The following is a 26,623-nucleotide window of genomic DNA, read 5'->3' on the forward strand; positions in this document are numbered from 1 at the left end:
GGAAAACGGCTTCTTGCTAAAAAACCTAGAAAAGAGGAGGAGCCACGATTTTTATACGGGACATACGAGTACAGCTCCTCCTCTTTTCGCCAATGTAAAAGAACAGTCAAACCCGTATGTCCGGGTAGGGTAAACGGCTTTTCAACGAAAACGAAGGAAAACCCGTTTACCCTACCCAGACATACGGGAACCCGTTCACCCTACCCGAACATACGGGAAACCGCGCTGTTGAGTGCTGCGAAGTCGTGCACCGTCGATCACTGACATATAACCAGTAAATATACAGTAATCAACACTCAAAAAACGTTTTATATATAAGAGCAAGTGCGTGCAATCACGGTATAATACACCTGATCAAAAAAGAGTTCCACTACGATCCCCCTTCTCCCTTCATACGTATAAAGTCTGCGAAGGAGTCTCGGCAGACGACGTTCGTCTCGTCGGAGACGCCTTTCCCGCCTCCGCCGGCGCTTTCTTCTTCCACGGATTGATGTCGTCCCAACTACCCTTTCCCTTAATCAACTCCATTACCTCGTCGGTGAAATTTCCCACCGAATAGCTCTGCGCATCTTTCTCCAACACACGAGTCGCCGACGCCGCCCTTGCCTTCAGTCGTCGTCTCGGCGACGGATCGGTGAAGCCGCGACTCCGAGGCGTAGACTCGGCGACGATCGTCAAATCGACGTCGGACGCGCACAGAGGCGACGACTCCGACTCCGTCGACGCGGTGACGTCGTCAGCTCGTTGCGACGATCGACGCAGTTGTTTGTCGTTTTCAGACGTCTCCTTCCTCTGTTTCTGCTGCTCCTTCGCTTTCGCTTTGGCTCCAATCTGAAAGGATTCGCTGACTCCCGGTTTGCTCAGTAACCAGCGAATTTCCTTTTCCACTTGACGAAGGACGACCATGGACGACAGCTTCTCGCCGTTGGCCGCGTGAGCGCGCGACACCCACTGGAAAAAGCAGGTCGACCAGAACGTGAGCATCGGCTGCGACGTGTTCGGAAAAAGGCACGTCGAGATGCGAAAGTTGACGGGTACGTTGTGCTTCTTCTTCTTGCCGTAGAGACCCGTGTTGCCGTCGAGAAACGTCGGCTGCGTGTGCATGGGATTGTCGCTGAAGTCGCTTTTCCAGCCGACGAGACCGTAGAGAGGATTTCGCATCGTGTCGGCGCGTTTATCGAACGCATCGCTGACGTCGTGCCACGCCGACGTCATCGTCATCTGAACGTTCTTCGCCGTGATAGGCGACAATTGGCTCAGCGTCCTACGACGATCCGATTCGCTGTCGAAAAGGAACGTATCGTAAAGACACGAATAGGAAGTCGTCCACAGGTGACGCAGAAAGAACTCGGTGTATTCGAAGGCGGTCGGAAACTGCGTCGCGAGTTGATGAACGCAGTCCAAGAAGAGCAAGAACACGGGAGAATGTTTCTAGTAGGAACATATCGGTCCGTGGCCCATTCAAAACGCTCGCTGTCTCACCTTGAGATCGCTGCCCGGATCGTCGACGTTTCCGGCGGCCGCCGAGAAGCTCTTCGATTTCTTGATGTCGTAATCTTGAACCGTTTTCACTGGGCTCGTATTCGTTCGCTCTCTTTGCTTCGGTCCGAGACTGTCGTCGCTGTCTGTCGGCGACAGGCTGCCCTTGTCGTACCAAGTCGTTTCCGGGTCTTTGCCGTCGGCTGGGCGACGAGGAAGCGAAAAGGACGAGCCGGGCTGCGTAGCGACGGACAGATGGGATTTCTTAGCATTTCCAACCAGATGAGCACACCTGGAATAGAATCAGATGCAGATATAACGAAACTCTCTAGCAACTAAGGCAGCCCCAGCGGAATATGCACTTGGGAGCTTCGCTTTTCTCTTACCGTGTCATAAACCTGTGTCCTGCAACGACCCATTCTTTCTGAATAAGCTCCTCCAGACCCTTCACTGTTCGATAATAAGGATCAATGATAATCTGAGCCAATGACGTGACGACGCAGGCCAAATCGCGACCGCCGTCGGAATCTAAGCGAATTTCACGCCATACCCCTAAGCAACGTCTCTCGAGACTGACCTTCAATCAGAACGGAGTCTTTGCGTTCGTGGAGTAGAGAAACGGCGGTCGACGCCGCATCAAGACAGGCTCTAGAAATAAAATTATGATAGGCAACGCACCGGAGTCGATTCTTTACTTGACGCCGGCCATCCACTGCGTGTTGCCGAGATTGAGAAGCCATCTCGATTCGGTTTGCCAATCTTTGACTGCGTCTAAGACGAGAGAACTGATTATAGGGGCGGAACGCGAGCGGATGGGCGGATGGAGTAATACCGAAAGTGCACAGCTCTTGAACCTTGTCGAAAGACGCTTGGAAATCTCGCGTCGACGGGCAGCACTTGTCCAAATTGATTACTTGAACCTTTCCCGACCAAAAACTTGAGCTATCCAATGCCCGTCTCAAACTGAACACACACGCAAAGGGCGCTCAAAGAAAGAATCATATTTTTCGTTCGGTTCTGCGTACTTTCCGTCAGCCACGCTGCTCTTTTCGTTGATTTTTCGACAGGCACCGCGAAGTAGAGCAACACCCGTTTCCCAATGCGACCAACACCACGTCTAGAGACGACGAGATTGAGTAAGGATTGTCGTCTTCTCTGAGACCGTAGTACCGGAATTCGGCCGTGTTTGTGACACACAGCGGCGCTGAAGAGGTCGGTGTCTCGAACGGCCACAGGACATACCACAAAGGCAGGTAAACTGGAAAGAGATTATAAAACTTACTTGAAGGAGGACTTGCTTACCTTTCACACAACGCAAACTGTTCATTTGCCGAAGATATCCTCCACTTGTCGCCAGCATTCAGACGATCCAACTCCTGAAATAAATCTTTTTTTATTAATCAAAATTGCCAATAGCGTGGCCAATACCTTCTGCCAGTCTTCCGCGGACCGAAAAGTGGAGACGTCACTAGATTCCGGCGTCCCTTCGTTTTGCAACGCACCGCTGAGCACTCTGGATTTTCGTCTTGCCAAGCTGCCGGCGTAATCGAAGGCAAAAACCCTCGTTATCGAAGTGGGGAATGCATAGACGGTCAAGCTGCTAATCAACTGGAAAGCAAACATCTCGCGTTAATTCGTAGGCCAACTTCCTAACACCTGTTCTACCAAAGACACGTCTTCTTTCTTTGCAAACTTAAAACCGAACGAAATCTTGAAAAAATCCTAAAACAAGAGTAAAAACCGTCAGCACAGCACAACGGAAACCCCGTTTACATTCGCACCTTGCAGAAAATTTCGAGCGAGCCAACGACTCCCTGCATCCTAGTCTCATTGCTCAACCGTTTTCTCTTGGAACCCGTTTCTTCAGCTAGGAGCAAACCTCATTCAAAAGAGGTAAGGGAACACAATCAGCTTCTCTCACTCGTCCAAGCGCGAGAAATCAGAGTCAACGGAATGTTGTGACTGTCCGAAGCAACAGGCGCCGCAGAATCGTTTTCCTCCTCACTCTAAAAGAGACTCTTCGTTTGCCGAAACCAAAAAGCGTAGAGCCACGCCCCCGCGCGCATGCCGAAGACCGAAAACATATACCATGACGACGATTTCCTCACCAAGTCGTACGACGACCGATCGGCCGGTATGAAGCTGAGTTTGTAGTTGGTGACGAAAAGGACGCCGATCGTGCCGTGGGATCGTTCGCTGAGTAGACGATATTTGGTCGTGCTTCGTACCTGGGCCAGCACGACTTCGCCTGCGCGGGGAGAAATGATCGAGGAGACGCGCCTCGCGAGAAACGCCCCCCCATCGTCTAGAGGCGTGTTTTTTCATTCTGACCGGCGAGGAGCTCGTCGGGACCCGCGGGTTCCTTGAAGACGGCCGTCTGTTTCACTTTCGAACGCGGATCGGCTTCGTCGTGATCGGCGGAGGCGGGCGGCGCTTTCGCGGCGTTCGGATTCGACGTCGCGCTTGTCGACGCCTCGCGCGCGACGCCATTTTCCATTGTTACGACGACGGCGAGAACGCTAAACGGACTCGACTGTGATGTGATTGAGATGAGAATGCAGGAGGGGTATCCGGGACGGGACGAACGAGCTCGTATCCGGGGGGGCGTACAATTCGCAGGGTTTCTATTTTTCCGATACACTAATGTCATTATAAGACAAATACTGTAACAACACGTCTTGATGACGTAATTAATCTATAAACGCAACTTTCTTTTCGAAACTCCAAGTTAGATGCTATAGACTGCCCTAAGAGATGCAATGACCTTGACTACGGGCAGAAAGATAGCCATCCAAATAGGCAAGCTGTAGTACTGCAGGTAGTAAATGACATCCGTAACTTGAACAATACCGAAGACGTTGAGAACTCCAGGCGTCATAGGAGGCAAATAGAGGACAGTCCAATAGTGCTCGATCACGTAATAATGAGTCAAATCGAGAGAAGACAAATCCATTCCATTCTAAAAAGGACCTATTTCTGATTAACAATCGTTTATATAACAATTTGGTACCATTTCCTTGATGAAATTTCTAACGGTTTTCTGAATAGCCTCTTCCAGAAGATGAGCCTTGACAAGAAAGTAGAGTCCTAGACTTGTCAAGACGAGAACAGCCACAAGCAGACTAATCCTAGTACAATCAGTGCTCAGCTATGAAATATGGAGCACCTGAGCACCTACCACGCTTTGATCCTTCTGGGAGTCAGACGATTTTTTGCCAGAATGTTGTCATAGAGATGCCAAAGCAAGGCAGTGATCCCACACTAACAAAAAAAAGAAGATTTCAACTTTGAACGTTGGGCTTTTCTCTTTACTCACCGTGTAAAGCAGACAGAGCATCCAATCAAAAAAATTTGCATCCGACCACGAATAGACCAGATCCCTGTCAATTTTATCCTAAAGAAAGACTGAAAACGACACGACGCATACAAAGCAGCCTCCTCACCATAAGCGTCGAAAGATCACGATGCCAAGTCAGAACAGATTCGCGAAACGAGGCGTTATCAAAAGTCAGGCGATGTTTTCCACTGAACCCTCTCATTTCTTCGGTGTAACGAGTCAGTTTAGTCATAGTATCTCCTAGGAAACCAATAAACGCTCCTACGTCATTGTTATTTTAATTCGATTACCGTGGATTGCAATGACCGTCGCGCACGTGCACAAAATTAGGGCGAGGCAAAAAGCGCTGAGAAATATGACGTCATTGCGATTCAGTCTCATGTCGTCCATTGCCGGCCACATGGTGACACCTCCGCCGACGGGCGGCTTCGATTTTGATTCGAGGTGCTTTGCGATTAGTTCGCGTCGGCGAGTCGCCACGTGATGCTGCTGGTTTTTTAACTGAGCAAGCGACGGGCTAACTGGCTTGCCACCCGCTTCGCGTTCTTTCTCGAACTCCTTGACGCGGCCTTCCATCACTCTTGCACCGCAGGAGTCGGTTCCGGACGTATCCTTTAGCAGCGTTTGGCGCTTTAGCGACCTCAGTTCCATTTTGGATAGCAACCGTCCCGGATATGCTGTAGGCGCTAACAAAAACAATATATACTGTACAGTAGTAGTATCGTGAGAATGTCAAAAATATGCTTCCCTTTACTCTGATGGCCTGGAAAGAGTAAAACTCCTGCACGATGGACGATACGTAAAAGTTCATCAAAAGCCTGTAGTCATAGGAACAATCTCAGTACAGTTCGCAAACCAACTACGACTTCTTACACAAACCAGTACAAAAAAATACCGTCTTCCATCTCTATCTAACTCTGGTACGCCCCACCCCAATCAAAACCGAGTCAACTTAATGGGAAAATTCTCCGTAATCAAATGATCGTCCTTAAAAATGACGACAATATTCACTTCGAACTCGACCTTGAAACTGCTCGTCGCAAGCGTGGGACAGGTGAAGAGTCGCGGAAAAATCATATAGATAGGTATGGGCATGCCACGACAGACGTCCCCATCGCCGATCTGTATGTTCTGTATCTCGGTCGGATCCCTCGCATATCCCTCGGCGCAGCCGCACGTCTCGACGCGAACGAGCTGGAGTTCAATCGACTTGATGGGCACCGACGATTTTTCAACAATCAACTCGCCTCGAAGGGGCTCGGTGATGAGACAGGAGGCCGAGTCGAGATGACCGGTGATGAGAAACTTCGGCAATCCCGTCTTCTCCTTCGCCTGATTCAACGACTGGGGCGTTATTTCGAAATCGACTCGCTTCTGATCGCTCGCTTTCATCGACGTCGACGAATCGGGTTTGTATTCGACGAGAAATTCCTGCTGCTTGTTGAGATCGCGCGAGAGAAGCGATCGTTTCATGTCGCATCGGATCGTGTATTGGATGTTGACGAAGACGCCGTGATACGTTTCGTAGAGCGGCTTGCCTTGTTTCGCCTTGAGCGGAAATTCGAAGGGGATCTCCGTCTTGCCGCTCGGTATCTTGCCGGCTTTGGCGAGATCCATGCTGTATTCGAGTAGTTGGATCGGTTTGAGGGAGTTGTAGAAGGCTTCGAAGAGTCCGACGCTCTTTGCGCTCAATTGGAGGCTCACCGAGCCTTCCAGGGAGAGCGCGATGCCCTGGTGAGGCAATTCGTTCTTGGTCGTCACGGCGACGACGCCCCTGATGAGTTCGCCTTCGCGGTAGACTTTGTTCGCCTTCTTCAGCTTGATCTCGATCGTAGCCATGTTCGGGTTGATACGGGACAGACCTGCTGCATCCGCCCACTTGAGAACAACCGCGGGTACTGTATCCTTTTTTCGGTAATTTTTTTGTAGAGCTTCTCAGACTCGTCCTGTAATGGGCCCTGTAATGTTTGGTTGATTTGGTTGATTTGGTTGATACGGGTACGTGCAGCGTCGTCTCCGCCCACTCGATACCATAGAAACATCGTCAGGAGAAATTTCGGCAAAACAAAACCTTCCTGTTCGAGCCAAAGCACCGCCACGGTGACGAGAAAACAATACAAAATGAAGACGAAGAGCTCTATTATCATTCTGACAATTCTCTCCTCACTTCAATTTTCATTCAGCTCCGGCTCGCTTCTCCGAAAAACGTTCGTTAGAAATGCTGCTCAGAGATACGCAGTCTGCAACGATTTTTCGCCCGCTGCCTACTACATTCGCATCGGAAGTGCGAGCAAATGGATCATTCATCTCGAAGGCGGGCAGAGTTGCTACAGTGCAAGCGACTGTAACAATCGGTACAAAAGCGATATAAACAAAGTCTTCATGTCGTCGCTCGGCCTTCCGGAATCAGCCGAGGGAAGAGACTTGCTCTCGACAAATCCTCGCGACAATCCAACATTTCACGATTTCAGCCACGTTCTAATTCCTTTCTGCAGCAGCGATTCCTGGCTTGGACAGGGATACCACGAAGCCTTCTCAACGAACGGCTCCTTTGCGTTTTACGACAACAAGACGGTGAACGATTTCGTGTTTCGAGGAGCGACAATATTTCGGTCCGTAATCGAAGATTTGCACACCTCCGGTCTATCTCAGGCGAAAGAAGTCGTCCTATGCGGTAGCAGTGCCGGTGGAGTGGGAGCTGTCAATCATATACGGTGGCTCGAGACTGAATTGACCAACGCAACCGTATCCGTAATCGCTGACTCTGCTTGGTCTATTGACTTCGAAGGCAACTTAGCCAGCAGGTTTCAATTCGGCGTCGCTGCTCTCCTGTGGAATTATCAACAGCTATCGGCTTGTCGAGACGTCTCGCGAGGATACCCGTGCTGTGTGAGCCTCAAATGCATGCTGGAATCGAGTGAAAATGGATATCCGAAGGACGTGCCGCTGTTTCTTGTTAATAGCTTGTACGATATAATCGTCATTCTTCTCTCCACCAGACGCGTTTACGGTGCTGACGACGTGAAAATGGGAGACTACGCCCGAACGTCGGTCGTGTACGGTGGAGCGGTCAACGAATCGCTGGAAAAGGCTCTGCTTATTCCGTCGGTCAGCTACTTTCTCACGGGATGCAGTCAAAACGTCTATTTCGCCACGTCGTCGCTCTGGGACGACGACGACGTTTATAACGTCTCGACTTCGCACGAATATACGGCGACGGGTATCGCCTCCTTCAAACAGACAATCAAATCGAATACTTGGACGTCAGTCACAATCAATGATACCTCTCTGAGACAGGCCGTTCACGACTGGTACCGAGAAAATTTCACTACAAAACAGAGACACCAAGATAACTGCGGAGGAATTCTATGCAATCCTAGCTGTCCTGATACGCTCGAATTCACTATGTTTTCAAATCGATGGCAGAAGGCACTGGAGTCGTTCGTCGTCAGCATAGCGCTTTCGCTTACCATATTCTGCGTTTTGGCGAAGATTACTATGCTAATATGCCAGCAGGTTTTGATACGAAAATACGTCAACTTCAACGGCCGGATTTTGCACCTCGACGAAAAAGAGCAATACATTCCAGTTTGTCCTGAAGAGGAACAGATGAATATATCGTGCCTCGCTCTCCAGTACTACCCACCGAAAGAAAGAGGCCTTAAGCTACGACGTCCATCACTTCGACGCACAGAACCCGTGCAGAATGAGGGAAAGTCGGATCGCTGCATCCTCAGCGGCGTGACAGCATATTTCAATCCGGGCGAAATCATAGCGGTGATGGGACCGTCGGGAAGCGGAAAAACAACTTTCCTCGACCTGTTGACAGATCGAAAATGGGAAGGAATTCACCAAGTACGACAATTAGAGCAAACCTTAGAGAAACGAACTGGTCTTTTTAGGGAAAGGTTCTGATCAACGGAAATTTGAGAGAGGAGGTTATTGACAACTTCAGCTATAGCACTGGCTACGTTCTCCAATTGGCCTCGCCGTTTTATGAAGAATTGACCGTTGCACAGAACCTGCTTTACGCAGCCATATTATATCTTTCGAGAACGATGACATGGGAGGAACAGTTCACCAGAATTCATCAAGTCCTAGCGGAGGTACGTGTCTCTCGTAATATAAATCAATAAATAATCAGACCTCTTTTTTGAAGACGGGACTGTCTGAGCTTGCCGACAGGAAAGTTGGAGGAGCAACCGGCGGACTGAGCGGTGGACAGAAGCGACGTCTGTGCGTTGCTATACAGCTTCTCAATCTGCCCAACATCGTTTTTCTTGACGAGCCAACTTCTGGTTAGTCGTCTCTTTGATAAGGTCAGCGTCGCACGCCTTCCTTTCGTAGGTCTCGACGCTTCGTCAAGTCTGGAGTTGCTTCGCGCTCTTCACTGCTTAGCTCTCAGCGGACGCTGCGTTATTCTGACAATTCATCAGCCAAGGATGGAGATATTTCACATGTTTGATAGGATTCTGTTGCTGTCAAATGGGCAAGTAATCCGAATAGAAGCTGCTCAATCTTGGGGCACCCTTTCTTCATTGATGCGTAGATCGCCTACTTCGGAAGCCCCTTTGACGCTCCCAATTTTTTTCGAGAAGCCCTAAAAGAATCTGGTGTCACGGTAAAACGCGTTTAATGTAAGAAATACGTCTCTGATGTGACGATGTAGTTGCCCGCTGAAAACAATCCAGCCGACTTCATCATGGACATGCTGACGAACAGAAAAGCGCAAGCCTGCGTTCTCGACTACTACAAGGCCAGTGGAGAGGCGGACGCCATTTCCATCGCCGTAGAACAGCAGGAAAAGGGTTCCACTACCCTAAAGGAGAAGTGAGAAAGACATTGATTAATTAAATGGAAGCGCTTTATGTAAGCACCTCACTTTTTAGAAATAATCCCGGCATAGTGTACCGAGTGTTCGCCCTGGAATGTCGAGCATCGTCGCGCCAAACGATGTCACTGCGACTCTATCTTCCACTTATAACTCTATTTCAAGCACTAATTCTTGGTAAGCCCCTAGAGTTATCAGGTATACCTGAGGTGTGTCTGTGCTTTTTCTTTCCTTTAGGTACCGTCTATCTAAAATCTTCCAGCAATCTGATGATTTTGGCCGCTATGTGCGTATCTACCTGCTCCGGCGTTATGTTCGTGAGTCCCGTCGTCATGGGTCTGCTGTCTCGTTCCCTGAACATATTTACTCTTGAAAAGCAAGACGGAGTGAGCTTTTCGATCGACGTCGTCTTACATACTTTTATTCGAGTCTCGGCCGTCAGCGTCATCCCGTTCGCCGTTTCCTTTACCATCGTCTATCTCAGCGTCTTGCAGGAGTACAATTTCTCCGACTTTTCAATGATTCTTCTCATTCAGACGTCCGTCAGTAACGCCTGGATAGCGATTCTCATTTTCGCCATCGGTTTTAGCCCGACCATGGCTGGGAGCGTCTGCCCGTCGCTCGCGGCCCTCGGCACATTCTTCGGCGGATTTCTCATAGTCCCAAGCGAAATTCCGTCTTATTACCAATGGGTTCTTCTCATAAATCCAACTTATTGGGGCTATTCTGCCTCCGCTCGTCTCCTTCTCGAAAAGGATCTCGTTGAATGTCCGTACAAGTCAGCCTTCGAATGCTTTCCCTCATCCGGATTGGCTCTGCTCAATGAATTTGGCTTAGAAGAGACGAACGTCTACGTTTCGCTTGCTTCTCTGTTCGGTCTAACAGTCGTTCCACTCATTCTCGTCGTCTTTGTTCTCCACGTTCGATACACTCCCCAGTTCTGGGAGAGACTCATCGAATCTCTTTCCCAAAAGATCAAATCAAAAAGGTTAGAACGTGTACAATCTCCCTTACTGTTACGAGTACGAAATACGTCGTAGAACTCCCGAAGAGCCCACCAAAACAGGGAAGGACTCGGATTCAGCTCCAGTCCACCGAATAAGTGTCGTTGCTCAACTTCAAGGTCCAGTGCTCCCAGCGACTGTTCAGAGCTCCGACTCTTTCAAAAAGGTTCGCCATCACACCGTGAGACGACGCAGTTGCTGGTGCGAAGAGAAGCCCATGAAGGAAGTTGATTCGGAAGAAGCAAACGTCATCAATCGATTGGCAACCATTTCGGAAGAGAGTCTTGGACGACTTCAAAGAGTTCACAATCGCCGAGAATCATCGAGAATTCTAGACATACGAAAGGGAATGATGAACAAAATTTTGGCGTCTCTATCTGACGAATCACTGACCGATTTACTTACCTAACTATAACCAGTGAAAAATCAATACATGCATATGTACTTTAGATAAAAGTCCCCAACAACGATTCGCAGCGAACTTCAACAAAGTGACGCGCTTGTGAAAACATTGGCTCACAGGTACGTGCTTGGGCAACCGACGTCGCGTCTTGTCTTATGCTAATGACTGGAGAGCCTGGCACGCCCGCCCACCGTACATATCTCCTCATCCCGCATCATTCCCACCACGCACCTTTCAACAGGAAGCCATGAGTCCGGAACGGGCGCTCGCCCTCGCCTATGTTCACTACTTGATCGTTATTTCTCACACCCTCGCTTCAGTGACACCAACGTCATCGTCGCCGTCGCCGATCCTGAAAAAGAAGATCGTCACCGACGCCGTGTCACGATACGCGGTCTGCAACGACTTCACGCCGGCCGCTTATTACATCCGCGAGGGAAGTCGCACCGAGTGGATCGTCCATCTCGAAAGCGGCGGCGGCTGCTCGACGATATCCGAATGCAACGAACGCTACGACGTCGACGCCAACGAAAACAAGACAAACGAACTCATGTCGTCGATCGGTCTACCGGACACCGCCGAAGGAAGAGACTTCCTATCGCCGCTCGAAGACGAAAATCCGACTTTCTACGGCTACAGTCACGTTTTCATCCCGTACTGCAGCAGCGATTTGTGGCTCGGTCAGGGCAACAATTCCCGATTTCCGAACGACACGTTCAAGTTTCACAACGACAGCAATACGAACGATTTCATTTTCCGCGGCCTCACAATATTTCGTTCGGTAATCGACGATCTCATCGCCGACCACAACTTCTCCCAGGCGACGACGGTCATTCTGAGCGGGAGCAGCGCCGGCGGCGTGGGCGCAGTCAATCATATTCGATGGCTCAGAAGTCGACTCCGACGGGAGGCGGCCGTTTCGGTTATCAGCGATTCGGCGTGGTTCATCGACTTTGAAAACAACATGGCCAGCAGGTAAGCGCATGTTCACCCTGCATGCGTATTGACTCCGAAGATGGCCGGGAGTCCGTATCGCTTTCTGTTTGTATTGTTCAAAAGTCAGCGGGGGGAAAGTTTCGTTAGGGCCAGGTGCGGAAACCGCAACAAAATTTTTTATACCCCGGCGTTCTCTGATCCGACGCGTTGCCGGAACAACCGATAAACAGTCTCCCTCCTTAGGTCCAATGCTGATAGTGCTGACGCACTGGCACAGTATCGCATGCTGCCCGAATGCCGGGACGAGTCGCGAGGCTATCCTTGCTGCCTCAGCGCCAAATGCATGATAGAATCAAGTACGGAGACGACGTTTTATCCCACGGACGTCCCGCTGTTTCTCATCGTCAGCGTCTACGATCTTTACATATTGGCCGAGTCGGTGAAACGGCTGAAGGAGGCCAACAAGGACAAGGCGATCGATTCCCAGGTGATCGACTACGCGAGAACCGTGTATCTCTACGGAGGAGCAATGAACGAGTCGGTCGAAAGCGTTTTTCGATTAGACAACGTGAGTTATTTTATGCCGGCCTGCAGTCAGCACGTCTACTTGGCTCCCTCGTCGCTTTGGGATCCCGACGGTTTCTTCAATCGTTCCATATTGAACAACTACACGAGAGAAACCGTCTACTTCCGGCACGCCATTCAGTCGAAAAACTGGATGCACGTCAGAATAAATGGCACGAGCTTGCGGCAGGCACTCGAAACTTGGTACGATTCGAATTTCACTTCGAAACAAGAATATCGGGACAATTGCGGAGGACTTCTTTGCAACGACTACTGCCCCGACGAAGTCGACTTCAGGCAACTAGGACTCGACTGGAGCCGGTCCATGAAAATATTCGTTGTTTCCTTGTCCATATTGGTCTCCGTTTGCTGCGGCCTGTCGAAACTTATCATGCTCGCCTACCAAAAGTGGTTGATCAAGAATTACGCCAAATTTGACCGCAATAGATTTTGTTTCGGCGACGCGTCGCCCTGCCTTCCCGACTGTCCCGACGACGAGCAGATGAACATATCGTGTCTTCAGCTCGACCATTTGTTGACGACGAATAAAGTCCGTCGGCCGCTTTTATGTCGCGACGGCGAAATTAGACGACCGTCGATTGTGCGAGCGGAAAAAGAAGGCCGACACATCATCAATTCCGTTTCGTCGTACTTCAACCCGGGAGAAATGGTCGCCATTATGGGACCGTCAGGAAGCGGAAAAACGACTCTGCTAGACGTGCTGACAGGTCGAAAGCAAGAAGGGACGACAAGGGTAGAGAAAAATCTTAGGTGGTTGAAAAACGTCACCGAATGTCTCGCTTTTCTTTAGGGTGAAGTTCTTGTGAACGGCTGCCTGAGAGATTCCATACTGAACGAATTCGTCTACAGCACGAGCTATGTGATGCAACTCGCCACGCCGTTCTACGAAGACTTGACCGTAATTCAAAATCTCCTCTATTCATCGATTCTTCATTTGCCGAGAGACGTGAGCTGGAGAGAGAGATTCACGCGGATACAACAAGTCATGACGGAAGTAAGATGAGCGCGTGTCTCCAAAATCAAAACATCATCTATATCTTCAGACGGGACTGACCGAACTCGCCGATACTCCGGTCGGAGGTGCAACGGGGTCGGGACTCAGCGGCGGTCAGAAGCGTCGCCTTTCCGTCGCTCTTCAACTTCTGAGCATGCCAAGTCTAATATTTCTAGACGAACCAACTTCAGGTTTGACGACGTCTTTACTCTTAAAGTTTTCATCGAACAAAACGTTTTTCTTTTAGGCTTAGACGCGTCCTCGAGCTTGGAATTGCTTCGAGCATTGCACTGCTTGGCGATGAGCGGACGAAACGTAATTTTAACGATTCATCAGCCTCGGTTGGAGATCTTTCACTTGTTCGACAAGATACTTCTTCTGTGCAAAGGACAGGTAAACGAAATGTCACCCCCCCCTTTGACTACGAGTAAATAATTTGATGCTGCAGGTCGCCTATTTCGGAACTCCCTTTAAAGCACCGGGATTTTTTAAGGAAGCGCTGGAAGAGTTCGATATTGACGTGAAAAAATAGACATAAAATTTCGTTTCTCGTCGTCTCAACTTTGTCGTCTTTTTTTCAGATCGACTTCCAGGAGTCTCACAATCCAGCGGACGCAATCATGGACATGCTCAAGAACGAACAAGCCCAGGAGAGCATACTCAATCACTACAGATCGAACGGCGAAGCCGATGCCGTGTGCCAAGCCGTCCAAAACAGCAAACAGTATCGCAGCGATAGCAACTTCAAGAAAAGGTGGACCTTCTGTCGAAGACAAAAATTGAGCCCTTTTACACCACGCTTAACGATTTTAGAAGAAATCCGCGTCTGTTTCACCGAATCTTTGCTCTCGAATGCAGAGCCTCGGCGAGACAAACCTTTGCAAAACTCATTTATCTTCCCGTTCTCTTTCTTCTCTTAGGACTGCTAAATGGTAAGAAATCCTTCGACATGTAGCTTATATAAGATACGATTTCTTACTTTTAAGGTTCAACATTTTGGAAGACGTCAAGTAGTCTAATGATTATGTCCGCCTTCTGTATCATCTCCTGTTCGAGCGCAATCTTCATCAGTTCCCTAGTCATGAGTCTTCTGACGCGTCCGCTGGAAATATTCGCCGTCGAAAAACAGGACGGCGTCAGCTCGACGCACGACTTAATTCTCCACGTCTTTCTCCGTCTCTCGGCCATCAGCATACTCCCCGTCATCGTCGGAGTCACTATCACGTATCTGTGCGTCGTCGACGCGTACAACTTCGTGAATCTAGCACTCGTCCTTCTCATCCAAGTCATTCTCAATCACGCTTGGATTGCCTTTTTCACGCTCATCGTCTCCATCAATCCCGTACTGTCGCATCGCATCTGTCCAATATTTTCGGCTCTAGCCGGTTTCTTCAGCGGCTTTATTGTCGCTCCATCTCAAATGCCGGTCTATTATCAGTGGATTTTTCCGCTCAATCCAACGTATTGGGGCTACACGGCCACCGCTCGTCTTCTGCTTCAAGACGCCGAGTTTAATTGTTCGCAAAATTCTGATTTAGAGTGCTTTCCCTCGTCTGGCTTATTCATGCTGCTGCGTTTTGGAATACATAAAGCTAATCCATATGCGACGCTAGCCGTTTTGTTGGGAATGATAGCCATCACACTTCTCTCGGCCACAATTGTACTCCAAGTCAAATTTACGCCGCAATTCTGGAAGAAGCTGTCGGCGAGCCTCTTCAAACGAAAACTCCCAAAGAAGTGAGAAATTCGTCTTGAAATTCCAAAATAACGATTTCTCTTTCTTTGTCTTTTATAGCAAAATCAGTCCCAATTATTTTCCCCTTCGACGGCTGAGTCGCACTCCTTTTCTCAAGACGAGCCTCTCGTCGTCGCAACGAGAAAGCGACGAGGGCTACAACTCGACGGAAAACGGGCTCAATCCCCAAACGATCGCCGCCAGACAGCGTCAGCTATACATGCGTCAAGCGAGCGTCGTCTCCGCTCTTCTCGACGACGACATCGCCGAGCACCTAATCAAACAGAGTCACGACGTGAACGCGCGATGGGAAACGTCGAGCATCAAAAAAGCTCAATCCCTCGCAAGTCTATCGTCGCGATTTCAAGCTGCAGCGTCGATGCCCCAATCGAAAGCCCAGTCGATGGACACGCTCGCCCCGCCGACGACAATTCAGACGCCGGACGTCGTCGAAGGATCGATGTGCAGTTTGACACGACGCGTTCGACTCAACGTGTCGCGCGCCGTCATCGAGGCGCGAAAGGCGATGATGGAGAAGCATTTGAACGTTTTGACGACGACCGTTTGGAAGGCCGGACAGAAGTGGCTCAACTATTCCCGTTCGCGAATGAAGCGGAAGACGTCGATGCATAAGAGTTCGTCGGGATCGACGACGGTGTCGACGAGCGGACGAAGCGGTCGACGCTTTTCCGTTGCCACGTGCACGTCGCTGCAGCGGAGGTCGGTGGAGGAGGAGCACGCGCGTATCAAGTCGAGACGACGACGATCGGTCTGCTTCGCCGCGGAGGCGAAGAACGACGACGACGTCGACGTCAGCGACGACACCGACGACGTTTTCGAGGCAGGAAGCGACTATTCGGGTGCCGAGGAGGAGACGAGGATCGAGATTCCGGAGAATTGGCGTCAAAATCGGCGACAAACTTTGCCTTTGCCGCGTGTATTGCCTCCCCTTACTTTGGCTGATCGGCACGAGAGTTTGCCCTGTCTGAACGAGGAGACGGACTCTGCTGTAGCGCTATTGAGACGAAAAAATAGCGGATCGACGACCTCCAGGCGCGCAAGCGTACCGAGCGTAATGATTGATTTCAAAGTTTCGTCGCCCAGAGACGAGGACGACGACGACGAAGAAGAAATAGTCTAAAACGTTTATGCAGACTGCCAAAATACAGGTCCACTGTAAGTGCACGCGACACAGAGAAGAGGTGCACGTGACAAAAACAAATATAATATTCTTCCATTTTAGTACGGTATTTTGATTGATACAGATGATTCACAGTGCACAGTAAGGACATGTTAGCGATAAACGCCTACTTGACGAAAGTCAGAAGCGATGAGACGACGAAGTGCTATTGATTATATCATTTGATTGGTTCAAATTTTTTACGAGATGCTGTGTACAGCACGTCAAAAAACATAGAAAAACAAAAAAATCGCTGTCAGTGCTTCGGCGGCTTGGGAAGTCCTCTCGGATCTTCTTGCAGCGGCGTCACATCCCCCGTTTCGAGCATCCACTGAAGCAGGTCAGCAAGCATCTGTTTTTGCACGGTAGCGTACTTTTCGTCACCGTAAACGTTTGTCAGCTCCTTTTCGTCGTTCTTGAGATCGTAAAATTCTGACACTCCTCTGGGTCGGTATACGAGCTTATAGTTCAAGTTCTTGGCCATGATGCACCGAGGTATTCCGTCGTGAATTTCATCCTGACCTCGTGGATAGTACCTAAAAATAGGAATGCCGTTCATTACATACCAAGAAAGAACAAAGCGTACATTTTCTCAGGATTGCTGTATGCAGCAGACTGCTCTGGGTCAAAAGGTTCAATTTCTCGATGATATAAATAGCCGCCTTCTGAGTACACGGTTCTATTTGGATCTCCTGAAGCGCCGTGTAACTGTTTAACAAAACTCTGCGCAAAGTGGACGTGCGTCACGTTGATATTGGCCATTTCTAGTATAGTTGCCATCATGTCAAATGAGTTGATTGGTTCTTTCACGACGTGGCCTTTTGTTCCGCCCGGAATTCTCACTATCATAGGTACTCTCGTCAGAATGTCGTCCATTCCTCCTGGCCACTTTTCGACCAGGTGAAAATCGCCAGCGAAATCTCCGTGATCCGATGAAACAAACACTGCTGTGTTCTTCTCCAACGGAGTCCCATCAATAGACTCGAGTAATTGACCAAATGCCCAGTCGACCCAACTGATGATGCCGAGATAAACGGCATTGATTGTCTCAAAAAACGTATCATTGAACGACGTCAGATTTCTGTATTTAATAATTCCTTCGTGGTACTCCGGTTTATTTTTGACGTGTGCTGGTCGAAGCGGAGCTTTGGAGTGAACGTCTTCAGCCGAATACCTACACCAATAGACTAGTGATACAATCCTAATATTTTTCTCGCTTACTTACATATCATAATATCCTTTTGGAGCCCCATAAGTAGGATGAGCTCCCTTCGTTGGAAGCCAAATGACGAACGGCTCCGGAGGATTGTTGGACATGAATTGAGATGCAAGAGTAATCATGTGAAGATCCCCGTTGCTCTGAGAATCAGGAGGCGTATCATCAGGAGTATTCAAAAAACTTAGAGCCAACACAATCAGTGGCCGTATCTCTGCTAGATATGCTATACCTGTAGTATCCAGCTTCTCCATAATCGAACATGTTCTTTCCCCTCGCAGCTCCAATTCCATCAGTCCAATTAGTGACTGACAGATTGAAGGAGTCCTGCGACAGCATGTCGTTCTTCCCATACCACATCACCTTACAAAAAAAGTCAAATCAGAAATCCACAAGGCATTGCTCAATCAACTTCTCTACCGTGTATCCAGCATCTTTGAGATACTTGAACATGTTGGGTTCGTACGCCTGCACGAGATGAGTCTGCGTTCTGTGACCGAGAACGTGCATGTATCTGCCCGTCGTGATGGCGCATCGGGACGGAGCGCATTGAGTATGGAGCACGTGGGCCTGAGAAAAGAGCGTTCCCTGAGCTGCGAAACGATCGAAATTGGGCGTCTTGATAAACGGATGTCCGTAGCAGCCCAAACTTTCGGCTCTAGTCTCTGCAGAGAAGCCGCAATTCGTCTGAGATAAGATTCGATCGTTTTATCGTTGTTTTTCTCACCGTCTGGAAAGTATATCACGAAATTGGGCCTGTTATCGCCTGGTTTGCGCCAGGACGAAGCCAAGGGAAAGACGACGAGGCAGAGAAACGTAGCGAACAGAGCCGTTAGGGCCATTTCTTCCAACGACTCGCGCTAAGCTCTCTGATCGACAGAACGCGAACCAACGCTAATGTACGCGAAAAAATGTGAATGCGTAGACTAGCTACGTGCACAGACATAGACAAAAAATAACTATAAAATCCTGTATGTTTGAGCGGCTTTTTTGCTCGAAGCGATGTCCTAGCGAGCTAGCAAATTCGATCAGTCATCATCACCTAAAAAAAGAAAGATAAAGTCTGTTCAATCTGCCCGTGTACGTACCGTATTGCGATGCGTTCGTATTAGCGTGAACCAGGCTGTACCACGTGGAGGTTCGAACGCAGTTACAGCCCAAAAATATTGGAAGCGAGACCTTGCTTCATTGGCCCAATCACGACCGGTACGGCCTGGATCGAGAACGGCTCTCCCACACCCCTCCGGCAGGCGGTATATATATTCCGTCAGGCGTCGTTCGTACTCCTCCGGCAGGCGGTATATATACTCCGTCAGGCGTCGTTCGTACTCTTCCGGCAGGCGGTATATATATTCCGTCAGGCGGCGTTCATACTCCGCCGGTAGGCGGTATATATATTTCGCCAGGCGGTGTTCGTACTCCTCCGGCAGGCGGTATATATTTTCAGTCAGGCGGTGTTCGTACTCCGCGTGCAGGCGGTATATATATTTCGTCAGGCGGTGTTCGTACTCCGCCTCCAAGCGGTATATATATTCCGTGAGGCACTGTTTGTACTCCGCCGGTAGACGGTAAATATATTGCGTCAGGCGGCGTTCGTACTCCGCCGGCAGGCGGTATATATATTCCGTCATGCGTTGTTCGTACTCCCCCGGTAGGCGGTATATATATTCCGTCAGGCATCGTTCGTACTCCGCCGGCAAGCGGTATATATATTCCGTCAGGCGTTGTTCATACTCCTGCGGCAGGCGGTATATTTTTCTCGTCAGGCTGTGTTCGTACTCCTCCGACAGGCGGTGTATATATTCCGTCAGACGGCGTTCGTACTCCGCCGGTAGGCGGTATATATATTCCGTCAGGCGTTGTTCGTACTCCGCCTGCAGACGGTATATATATTCCGTCAGGCGTTCGTACTCCGCCGGTAAGCGGTATTTGTACTCCGCCTCCACGCGGTATATATTTTCGGTCAGGCGTTGTACGTACTCCTCCGGCAGGCGGTATATATATTTCGTCAGGCGTTGTTCATACTCCTGCGGCAGGCGGTATATTTTTCTCGTCAGGCTGTGTTCGTACTCCTTCGACAGGCGGTATACATATTCCGTCAGGCGGCGTTCGTACTCCGCCGGTAGGCGGTATATATATTCCGTCAGGCGGCGTTCGTACTCCGCATTCACGCGATATATATATTCAGTCAGGCGGTGTTCGTACCCCGCCTCCAGGCGGTATATATATTCCGTCAGGCGGCGTTCGTACTCCGCCGGTAGGCGGTATATATATTTCGTCAGGCGGTGTTCGTACTCTTCCGGCAGGCGGTATATATATTCCGTCAGGCGGCGTTCGTACTCCGCCGGTAGGCGGTATATATATTACGTCACGCGTTGTTCGTACTCCGCCGGTAGGCGGTATATATATTCCGTCAGGTATTGTTCGTACTCCGCCGGCAAGCGGTATATATATTTCGTCCGGCGGTGTTCGTACTCTTCCGGCAGGCGGTATATATATTCCGTCAGGCACTGTTTGTACTCCGCCGGTAGACGGTATATATATTGCGTCAGGCGGCGTTCGTACTCCGCCGGTAGGCGGTATATATATTCCGTGAGGCATTGTTCGTACTCCTCCGGCAGGCAGTATATATATTTCGTCAGGCGTTGTTCGTACTCCTCCGGCAGGCGGTATATATATTTCGTCCGGCGGTGTTCGGACTCTTCCGGCAGGCAGTATATATATTCCGTCAGGCGGTGTTCGTACTCTTCCGGAAGGCGGTATATATTCCGTCAGGCACTGTTTGTACTCCGCCGGTAGACGGTATATATATTTCGTCAGGCGGTGTTCGTACTCTTCCGGCAGGCGGTATATATATTCCGTCAGGCGTCGTTCGTACTCCGCCGGCAGGCGGTATATATATTCCGTCAGGCGTCGTTCGTACACCTCCGGCAGGCGGTATATATATTCCGTCAGGCGTCGTTCGTACTCCTCCGGCAGGCGAAATATATATTCCGTCAGGCTGTGTTCATACTCTTCCGGCAGACGGTATATATATTCCGTCAGGCGTTCGTACTCCGCCGGTAAGCGGTATTTGTACTCCGCCTCCACGCGGTATATATTTTCGGTCAGGCGTTGTACGTACTCCTCCGGCAGGCGGTATATATATTTCGTCAGGCGTTGTTCATACTCCTGCGGCAGGCGGTATATTTTTCTCGTCAGGCTGTGTTCGTACTCCTCCGACAGGCGGTATACATATTCCGTCAGGCGGCGTTCGTACTCCGCCGGTAGGCGGTATATATATTTCGTCAGGCGGTGTTCGTACTCTTCCGGCAGGCGGTATATATATTCCGTCAGGCGGCGTTCGTACTCTGCCTGCAGGCGGTATATATATTCCGTCAGGCGGCGTTTGTACTCCTCCGGTAGGCCGTATATATGTTCCGTCAGGCGGTGTTCGTTCACTACCGGCAGGCGGTATATATATTTCGTCAGCGGATGTTCGTACTCCGCCTCCACGCGGTATATATATTTCGTCCGGCGGTGTTCGTACTCTTCCGGCAGGCGGTATATATATTTCGTCAGGCGGTGTTCGTACTCTTCCGGCAGGCGGTATATATATTCCGTCAGGCGGCGTTCGTACTCCGCCGGTAGGCGGTATATATATTCCGTCAGGCGTTGTTCGTACTCCGCCTGCATTGTGAATAAATGCAGAATTAATTCTGAATTAATGCAGAATAAATACAGAATTTATACTGAATTAATGCAGAATTTCTTCTGAATTAATGCAGATTTTATTCTGAATTAATGCAGAATTTATTCTGAAATAGTGCCGAATTAATTCTGAATAAATGCAGAATTAATTCTGAATTAATGCAGAATTAATTAAGAATTTATTCTAAATTAATTCTGAATTAATGCAGAATTTATTTTGAATAAATGCAGAATTTATTCTGAATAAATGCAGAATTTATTCTGAATTAATGCAGAATTAATTCTGAATAAATACAGAATTAATTCTGAATTAATGCAGAATAAAAGATCGTGAACTTACGTAGACAAGGTGCTTCAGCTTTCTTTTCAACAATCTATATTCTTTACGAGAGCTACGCTGCCATGAAGCATCCATGATCGTATCTAAGGTGAAGAAAACGACAGGCGCTCCGTCGTGAGTCGACGATACGTCGGCGATCGTTCTAAAAGATCGCTCGTACACCCCGAAACGCCATGACGACGAAAAACTTAGCAATAACCGTTCAGAACGTGAAGGAACACGACAAGAAGTCGATCAAGAACCTCAAACTCGCTCGCTAAGCGATGCACAGGAGACGAACGACGAGCAGGGCTTTTCGAGTGTAACGCGCGCTAAAACATCGCGAAAAAATCTCACATTCTCTGAATAAACACAGAATTTATTCTGACTTAATGCAGGCTTTATTCTGAATTAATTCAGAATTTATTCTGAATTAATTCAGAATTTATACTGAATTAATGTAGAATTAATGAAGAATTAATGAAGAATTTATTCTGCATTAATTCAGAATAAATTCAGCATTAATTCAAAATAAAATCTGCATTAATTCAGAATAAATAATGCAATAATTCAGAATAAATTCAGCATTAATTCAGAATAAATTCTGCATTAATCCAGAATTAATTCTGAATTAATGAAGAATTTATTCTGAATTTTTACGGAATTTATTCTGAATAAATGCAGAAGTAATTCTAAATTATTGCAGAATAAATGCGGAATTTGTTCTGAATTAATGTAAAATTTATTCTGAATTAATGCAGAATTTATTCTCAATTAATGCAGAATTAATTCTGAATAAAAAGAGAATTAATTCTGAATTAATGCAGAATAAATGCGGAATTTATTCTGAATTAATGCAGAATTTATTCTGAATTAATTCAGAATTTATTTTAAATAAATGCAGAATTTATTCTGAATTAATTCAGAATTTAATCTGAATTTATTCTGAATTAATGCAGAATTTATTCTGACTTAATGCAGAATTTATTCTAAATTAATGCAGAATTTATTCTGAATTAATGCAGAATTTATTCTGAAATAATGCAGAATTAATTCTGAATTAATGCAGAATTTATTCTGGATTAATGCAGAATTTATTCTGAATTAATGCAGAAATTATTCTAGATTAATGCAGAATTTATTCTGAATTAATGCAGAATTTATTCTCAATTAATGTAGAATTAATTCTGAATAAATGCAGAATTAATTCTGAATAAATGCAGAATTAATTCTAAATTAATGCAGAATAAATGAGGAATTTATTCTGCATTATTGCAGAATTTATTCTGAATTAATTTAGAATTTCCAGGACAAATTGTCATAGGACAAATAGTCAAAGGAAAAATTGTCCCCAGGACAAATTGTCCCAGGACAAATTGTCCCAGGACAAATAGTCCCCAGGACAAATTGTCCCCAGGACAAATTGTCCCAGAACAAATTGTACCCAGGACAAATTGTCCCAGGACAAATATTCCCAGGACAAATTGTCCCAGAACAAATTGTCCCCAGGACAAATTGTCCCAGGACAAATTGTCCCAGGACAAATGGTCTCAGGACAAATTGTGCCAGTGTCCTGGGGACAAATTATCCCCAGGACAAATTGTCCCCAGGACAAATTGTCCCCAGGACAAATTGTCCCCAGGACAAATTGTCCCAGGACAAATTGTCCCAGTACAAATTGTCCCAGGACAAATTGTGCCAGTGTCCTGGGGACAAATTGTCCCCAGGACAAATTGTCCCCAGGACAAATTTTCCCCAGGACAAATTGTCCCCAGGACAAATTGTCCCAGGACAAATTGTCCCAGGACAAATTGTCCCAGGACAAATTGTCCCAGGACAAATTGTCCCCAGGACAAATTGTCGCAGGACAAATTGTCCCCATGACAAATTGTCCCAGGACAAATTGTCTAAGGACAAATTGTCCCAGGACAATTTGTCCCCAGGACAAATTGTCCCAGGAAAAATTGTCCCCAGGACAAATTGTCCCAGGACAAATTGTCCCCAGGACAAATTGTCCCCAGGACAAATTGTCCCAAGGACAAATTGTCCCCAGGACAAATTGTCCCAGGACAAATTATCCCAGGACAAATTGTCCCCAGGACAAATTGACCCAGGACAAATTGTCCCCAGGACAAATTGTCCCAGGATAAATTGTCCCTGGACAAATCGTCCCAGGACAAATTGTCTAAGGACAAATTGTCCCAGGACAAATTGTCCCCAGGACAAATTGTCCCAGGACAAATTGTCCCAGGACAAATTATCCCCAGGACAAATTGTCCCAGGACAAATTGTCCCCAGGACAAATTGTCCCCAGGACAAATTGTCCCCAGGACAAATTGTCCCCAGGACAAATTGTCCCTGGACAAATTGTCCCAGGACAAATTGTCTAAGGACAAATTGTCCCAGGACAAATTGTCCCCAGGACAAATTGTCCCAGGAAAAATTGTCCCCAGGACAAATTGTCCCAGGACTAATTGTCCCAGGACAAATTGTCCCCAGGACAAATTGTCCCAGGACCAATTGTCCCAGAACAAATTGTCCCCAGGACAAATTGTCCCCAGGACAAATTGTCCCCAGGACAAATTGTCCCCAGGACAAATTGTCCCAGGAAAAATTGTCCCAGGACAAATTGTCCCAGGACAAATTGTCCCAGGACAAATTGTCCCCAGGACAAATTGTCCCAGGACAAATTGTCCCCAGGACAAATTGTCCCAGGACAAATTGTCCCAGGACAAATTGTCCCCAGGACAAATTGTGCCAGGACAAATTGTCTCAGGACAAATTGTCCCCAGGACAAATTGTCCCCAGGACAAATTGTCCCCAGTACAAATTGTCCCCAGGACAAATTGTCCCCAGGACAAATTGTCCCTGGACAAATTGTCCCAGGACAAATTGTCTAAGGACAAATTGTCCCAGGACAAATTGTCCCCAGGACAAATTGTCCCAGGAAAAATTGTCCCCAGGACAAATTGTCCCAGGACTAATTGTCCCAGGACAAATTGTCCCCAGGACAAATTGTCCCAGGACCAATTGTCCCAGAACAAATTGTCCCCAGGACAAATTGTCCCCAGGACAAATTGTCCCCAGGACAAATTGTCCCCAGGACAAATTGTCCCAGGAAAAATTGTCCCAGGACAAATTGTCCCAGGACAAATTGTCCCAGGACAAATTGTCCCCAGGACAAATTGTCCCAGGACAAATTGTCCCCAGGACAAATTGTCCCAGGACAAATTGTCCCAGGACAAATTGTCCCCAGGACAAATTGTGCCAGGACAAATTGTCTCAGGACAAATTGTCCCCAGGACAAATTGTCCCCAGGACAAATTGTCCCCAGTACAAATTGTCCCCAGGACAAATTGTCCCCAGGACAAATTGTCCCAGGACAAATTGTCCCAGGACAAATTGTCCCAGGACAAATTGTCCCAGGACAAATTGTCCCCAGGACAAATTGTCCCAAGACAAATTGTCCCAAGGACAAATTGTCCCCAGGACAAATTGTCCCCAGGACAAATTGTCCCAGGAGTAATTGTCCCAGGACAAATTGTCCCAGGACAAATTGTCCCCAGGACAAATTGTCCCAAGACAAATTGTCCCAAGGACAAATTGTCCCCAGGACAAATTGTCCCCAGGACAAATTGTCCCAGGAGTAATTGTCCCAGGACAAATTGTCCCAGGACAAATTGTCCCAGGACAAATTGTCCCAGAACAAATTGTGCCAGGACAATTTGTCCTGGGGACAAATTGTCCCCAGGACAAATTGGCCCTAGGACAAATTCTTTCAGGACAAATTGTCCCCAAGACAAATTGTCCCAGGACAAATTGTCCCAGGACAAATTGTCCCAGGACAAATTGTCCCCAAGACAAATTGTCCCCAGCACAAATTGTCCCAGGACAAATTCTCCCAGGACAAATTGTCTTAGGACAAATTGTCCCAGGACAAATTGTCCCCAGGACAAATTGTCCCGAGGACAAATTGTCTTAGGACAAATTGTCCCAGGACAAATTGTCCCAGGACAAATTGTCCCAGGACAAATTGTCCCCAGGACAAATTGTCCCAAGGACAAATTGTCCCAGGAGTAATTGTCCCAGGACAAATTGTCCCAGGACAAATTGTGCCAGGACAATTTGTCCTGGGGACAAATTGTCCTCAGGACAAATTGGCCCCAGGACAAATTATCCCAGGACAAATTGTCCCCAGGACAAATTGTCCCAGGACAAATTGTCCCAGGACAAATTGTCCCAGGACAAATTGTCCCCAAGACAAATTGTCCCCAGGACAAATTGTCCCAGAAAAATTCTCCCAGGACAAATTGTCTTAGGACAAATTGTCTCAGGACAAATTGTCCCCAGGACAAATTGTCCCAGGCCAAATTGTCCCAGGACAAATTGTCCCAAGACAAATTGTCCCCAGGACAAATTGTCCCGAGGACAAATTGTCCCAGGACAAATTGTCCCAGGACAAATTGTCCTAGGAAAAATTGTCCCAGGACAAATTGTCCCAGGACAAATTTTCGTAAGACAAATTGTCCCAGGACAATTTTTCCCGAGGACAAATTGTCCTGGGGATAAATTGTGCCCAGGACAAATTGTCCCAAGACAAATTGTCCCCAAGACAAATTGTCCCCAGGACAAATTGTCCCAGGACAAATTGTCCCCAGGACAAATTGTCCCAGGACAAATTGTCCCAGGACAAATTGTCCCCAGGACAAATTGTCCCAGGACAAATTGTCCCCAGGACAAATTGTCCCAGGACAAATTGTCCCCAGGACAAATTGTCCCCAGAACAAATTGTCCCAGCACAAATTGTCCCAGGACAAATTGTCCCCAGGACAAATTGTCCCAGGAAAAATTGTCCCCAGGACAAATTGTCCCCAGGACAAATTGTCCCAGGACAAATTGTCCCAAGACAAATTG

At 48.0% G+C, this 26,623-nt stretch overlaps 6 protein-coding genes across 10 annotated transcripts; 2 read left to right on the plus strand and 4 right to left on the minus strand.

The window, feature by feature from the left end:
- Positions 1-248: 248 nt before the first annotated feature.
- Positions 249-4,048, minus strand: LOC136191932 (myotubularin-related protein 10-B-like). Its single transcript, XM_065980370.1, has 15 exons — positions 3,811-4,048; positions 3,588-3,727; positions 3,401-3,485; positions 3,261-3,346; positions 3,145-3,201; positions 2,908-3,087; positions 2,782-2,855; positions 2,650-2,737; positions 2,505-2,596; positions 2,312-2,442; positions 2,175-2,250; positions 2,057-2,127; positions 1,866-2,007; positions 1,483-1,771; positions 249-1,431 (listed from the first exon to the last, which is right to left on the minus strand). Exons 1-15 carry the CDS (start codon positions 3,974-3,976, stop codon positions 391-393), a joined length of 2,718 nt encoding a protein of 905 aa, XP_065836442.1. The 5' UTR covers positions 3,977-4,048; the 3' UTR covers positions 249-390.
- A 51-nt stretch (positions 4,049-4,099) lies between these two features.
- On the minus strand, positions 4,100-5,476 carry LOC136191933 (uncharacterized). The gene is made up of 6 exons (XM_065980371.1): positions 5,107-5,476; positions 4,923-5,056; positions 4,796-4,873; positions 4,658-4,740; positions 4,490-4,607; positions 4,100-4,438 (listed from the first exon to the last, which is right to left on the minus strand). Exons 1-6 carry the CDS (start codon positions 5,465-5,467, stop codon positions 4,208-4,210), a joined length of 1,005 nt encoding a protein of 334 aa, XP_065836443.1. The 5' UTR covers positions 5,468-5,476; the 3' UTR covers positions 4,100-4,207.
- A 169-nt stretch (positions 5,477-5,645) lies between these two features.
- LOC136192529 (vacuolar protein sorting-associated protein 26C-like) lies at positions 5,646-13,985 on the minus strand. Of its 5 annotated transcripts, XM_065981173.1 has the most exons (12): positions 11,057-13,985; positions 10,662-10,982; positions 10,066-10,609; positions 9,946-10,000; positions 9,852-9,891; positions 9,699-9,802; positions 9,465-9,635; positions 8,963-9,416; positions 8,692-8,913; positions 8,463-8,635; positions 8,101-8,411; positions 5,646-8,046 (listed from the first exon to the last, which is right to left on the minus strand). In XM_065981173.1, the coding sequence occupies exon 12, from the start codon at positions 6,653-6,655 to the stop codon at positions 5,753-5,755; it is 903 nt and encodes a 300-aa protein (XP_065837245.1). In that variant the 5' UTR covers positions 6,656-8,046; positions 8,101-8,411; positions 8,463-8,635; positions 8,692-8,913; positions 8,963-9,416; positions 9,465-9,635; positions 9,699-9,802; positions 9,852-9,891; positions 9,946-10,000; positions 10,066-10,609; positions 10,662-10,982; positions 11,057-13,985; the 3' UTR covers positions 5,646-5,752. The 5 variants fall into 5 exon arrangements, with proteins under 5 accessions (XP_065837245.1, XP_065837243.1, XP_065837242.1 ...); XM_065981171.1 differs by having other exon boundaries at positions 10,066-10,982; positions 11,286-13,985; XM_065981170.1 differs by having other exon boundaries at positions 10,066-10,982.
- On the plus strand, positions 6,834-11,095 carry LOC136192526 (uncharacterized). The gene is made up of 9 exons (XM_065981168.1): positions 6,834-8,671; positions 8,719-8,922; positions 8,976-9,114; positions 9,164-9,309; positions 9,366-9,437; positions 9,486-9,646; positions 9,706-9,824; positions 9,885-10,635; positions 10,688-11,095. Exons 1-9 carry the CDS (start codon positions 6,938-6,940, stop codon positions 11,058-11,060), a joined length of 3,699 nt encoding a protein of 1,232 aa, XP_065837240.1. The 5' UTR covers positions 6,834-6,937; the 3' UTR covers positions 11,061-11,095.
- On the plus strand, positions 11,260-16,724 carry LOC136192525 (uncharacterized). Its single transcript, XM_065981167.1, has 10 exons — positions 11,260-12,029; positions 12,234-13,308; positions 13,366-13,569; positions 13,619-13,760; positions 13,817-13,962; positions 14,018-14,089; positions 14,151-14,323; positions 14,383-14,501; positions 14,556-15,306; positions 15,365-16,724. Exons 1-10 carry the CDS (start codon positions 11,302-11,304, stop codon positions 16,443-16,445), a joined length of 4,491 nt encoding a protein of 1,496 aa, XP_065837239.1. The 5' UTR covers positions 11,260-11,301; the 3' UTR covers positions 16,446-16,724.
- LOC136192527 (uncharacterized sulfatase YidJ-like) lies at positions 16,654-19,063 on the minus strand. Its single transcript, XM_065981169.1, has 7 exons — positions 18,789-19,063; positions 18,428-18,742; positions 18,121-18,365; positions 17,933-18,063; positions 17,710-17,883; positions 17,071-17,658; positions 16,654-17,020 (listed from the first exon to the last, which is right to left on the minus strand). The coding sequence occupies exons 2-7, from the start codon at positions 18,540-18,542 to the stop codon at positions 16,741-16,743; spliced, it is 1,533 nt and encodes a 510-aa protein (XP_065837241.1). The 5' UTR covers positions 18,543-18,742; positions 18,789-19,063; the 3' UTR covers positions 16,654-16,740.
- Between the last annotated feature and the right edge of the window lie 7,560 nt (positions 19,064-26,623).

Source organism: Oscarella lobularis, chromosome 10 (assembly GCF_947507565.1).
Source record: "Oscarella lobularis chromosome 10, ooOscLobu1.1, whole genome shotgun sequence".
NCBI lineage: Eukaryota > Metazoa > Porifera > Homoscleromorpha > Homosclerophorida > Oscarellidae > Oscarella > Oscarella lobularis.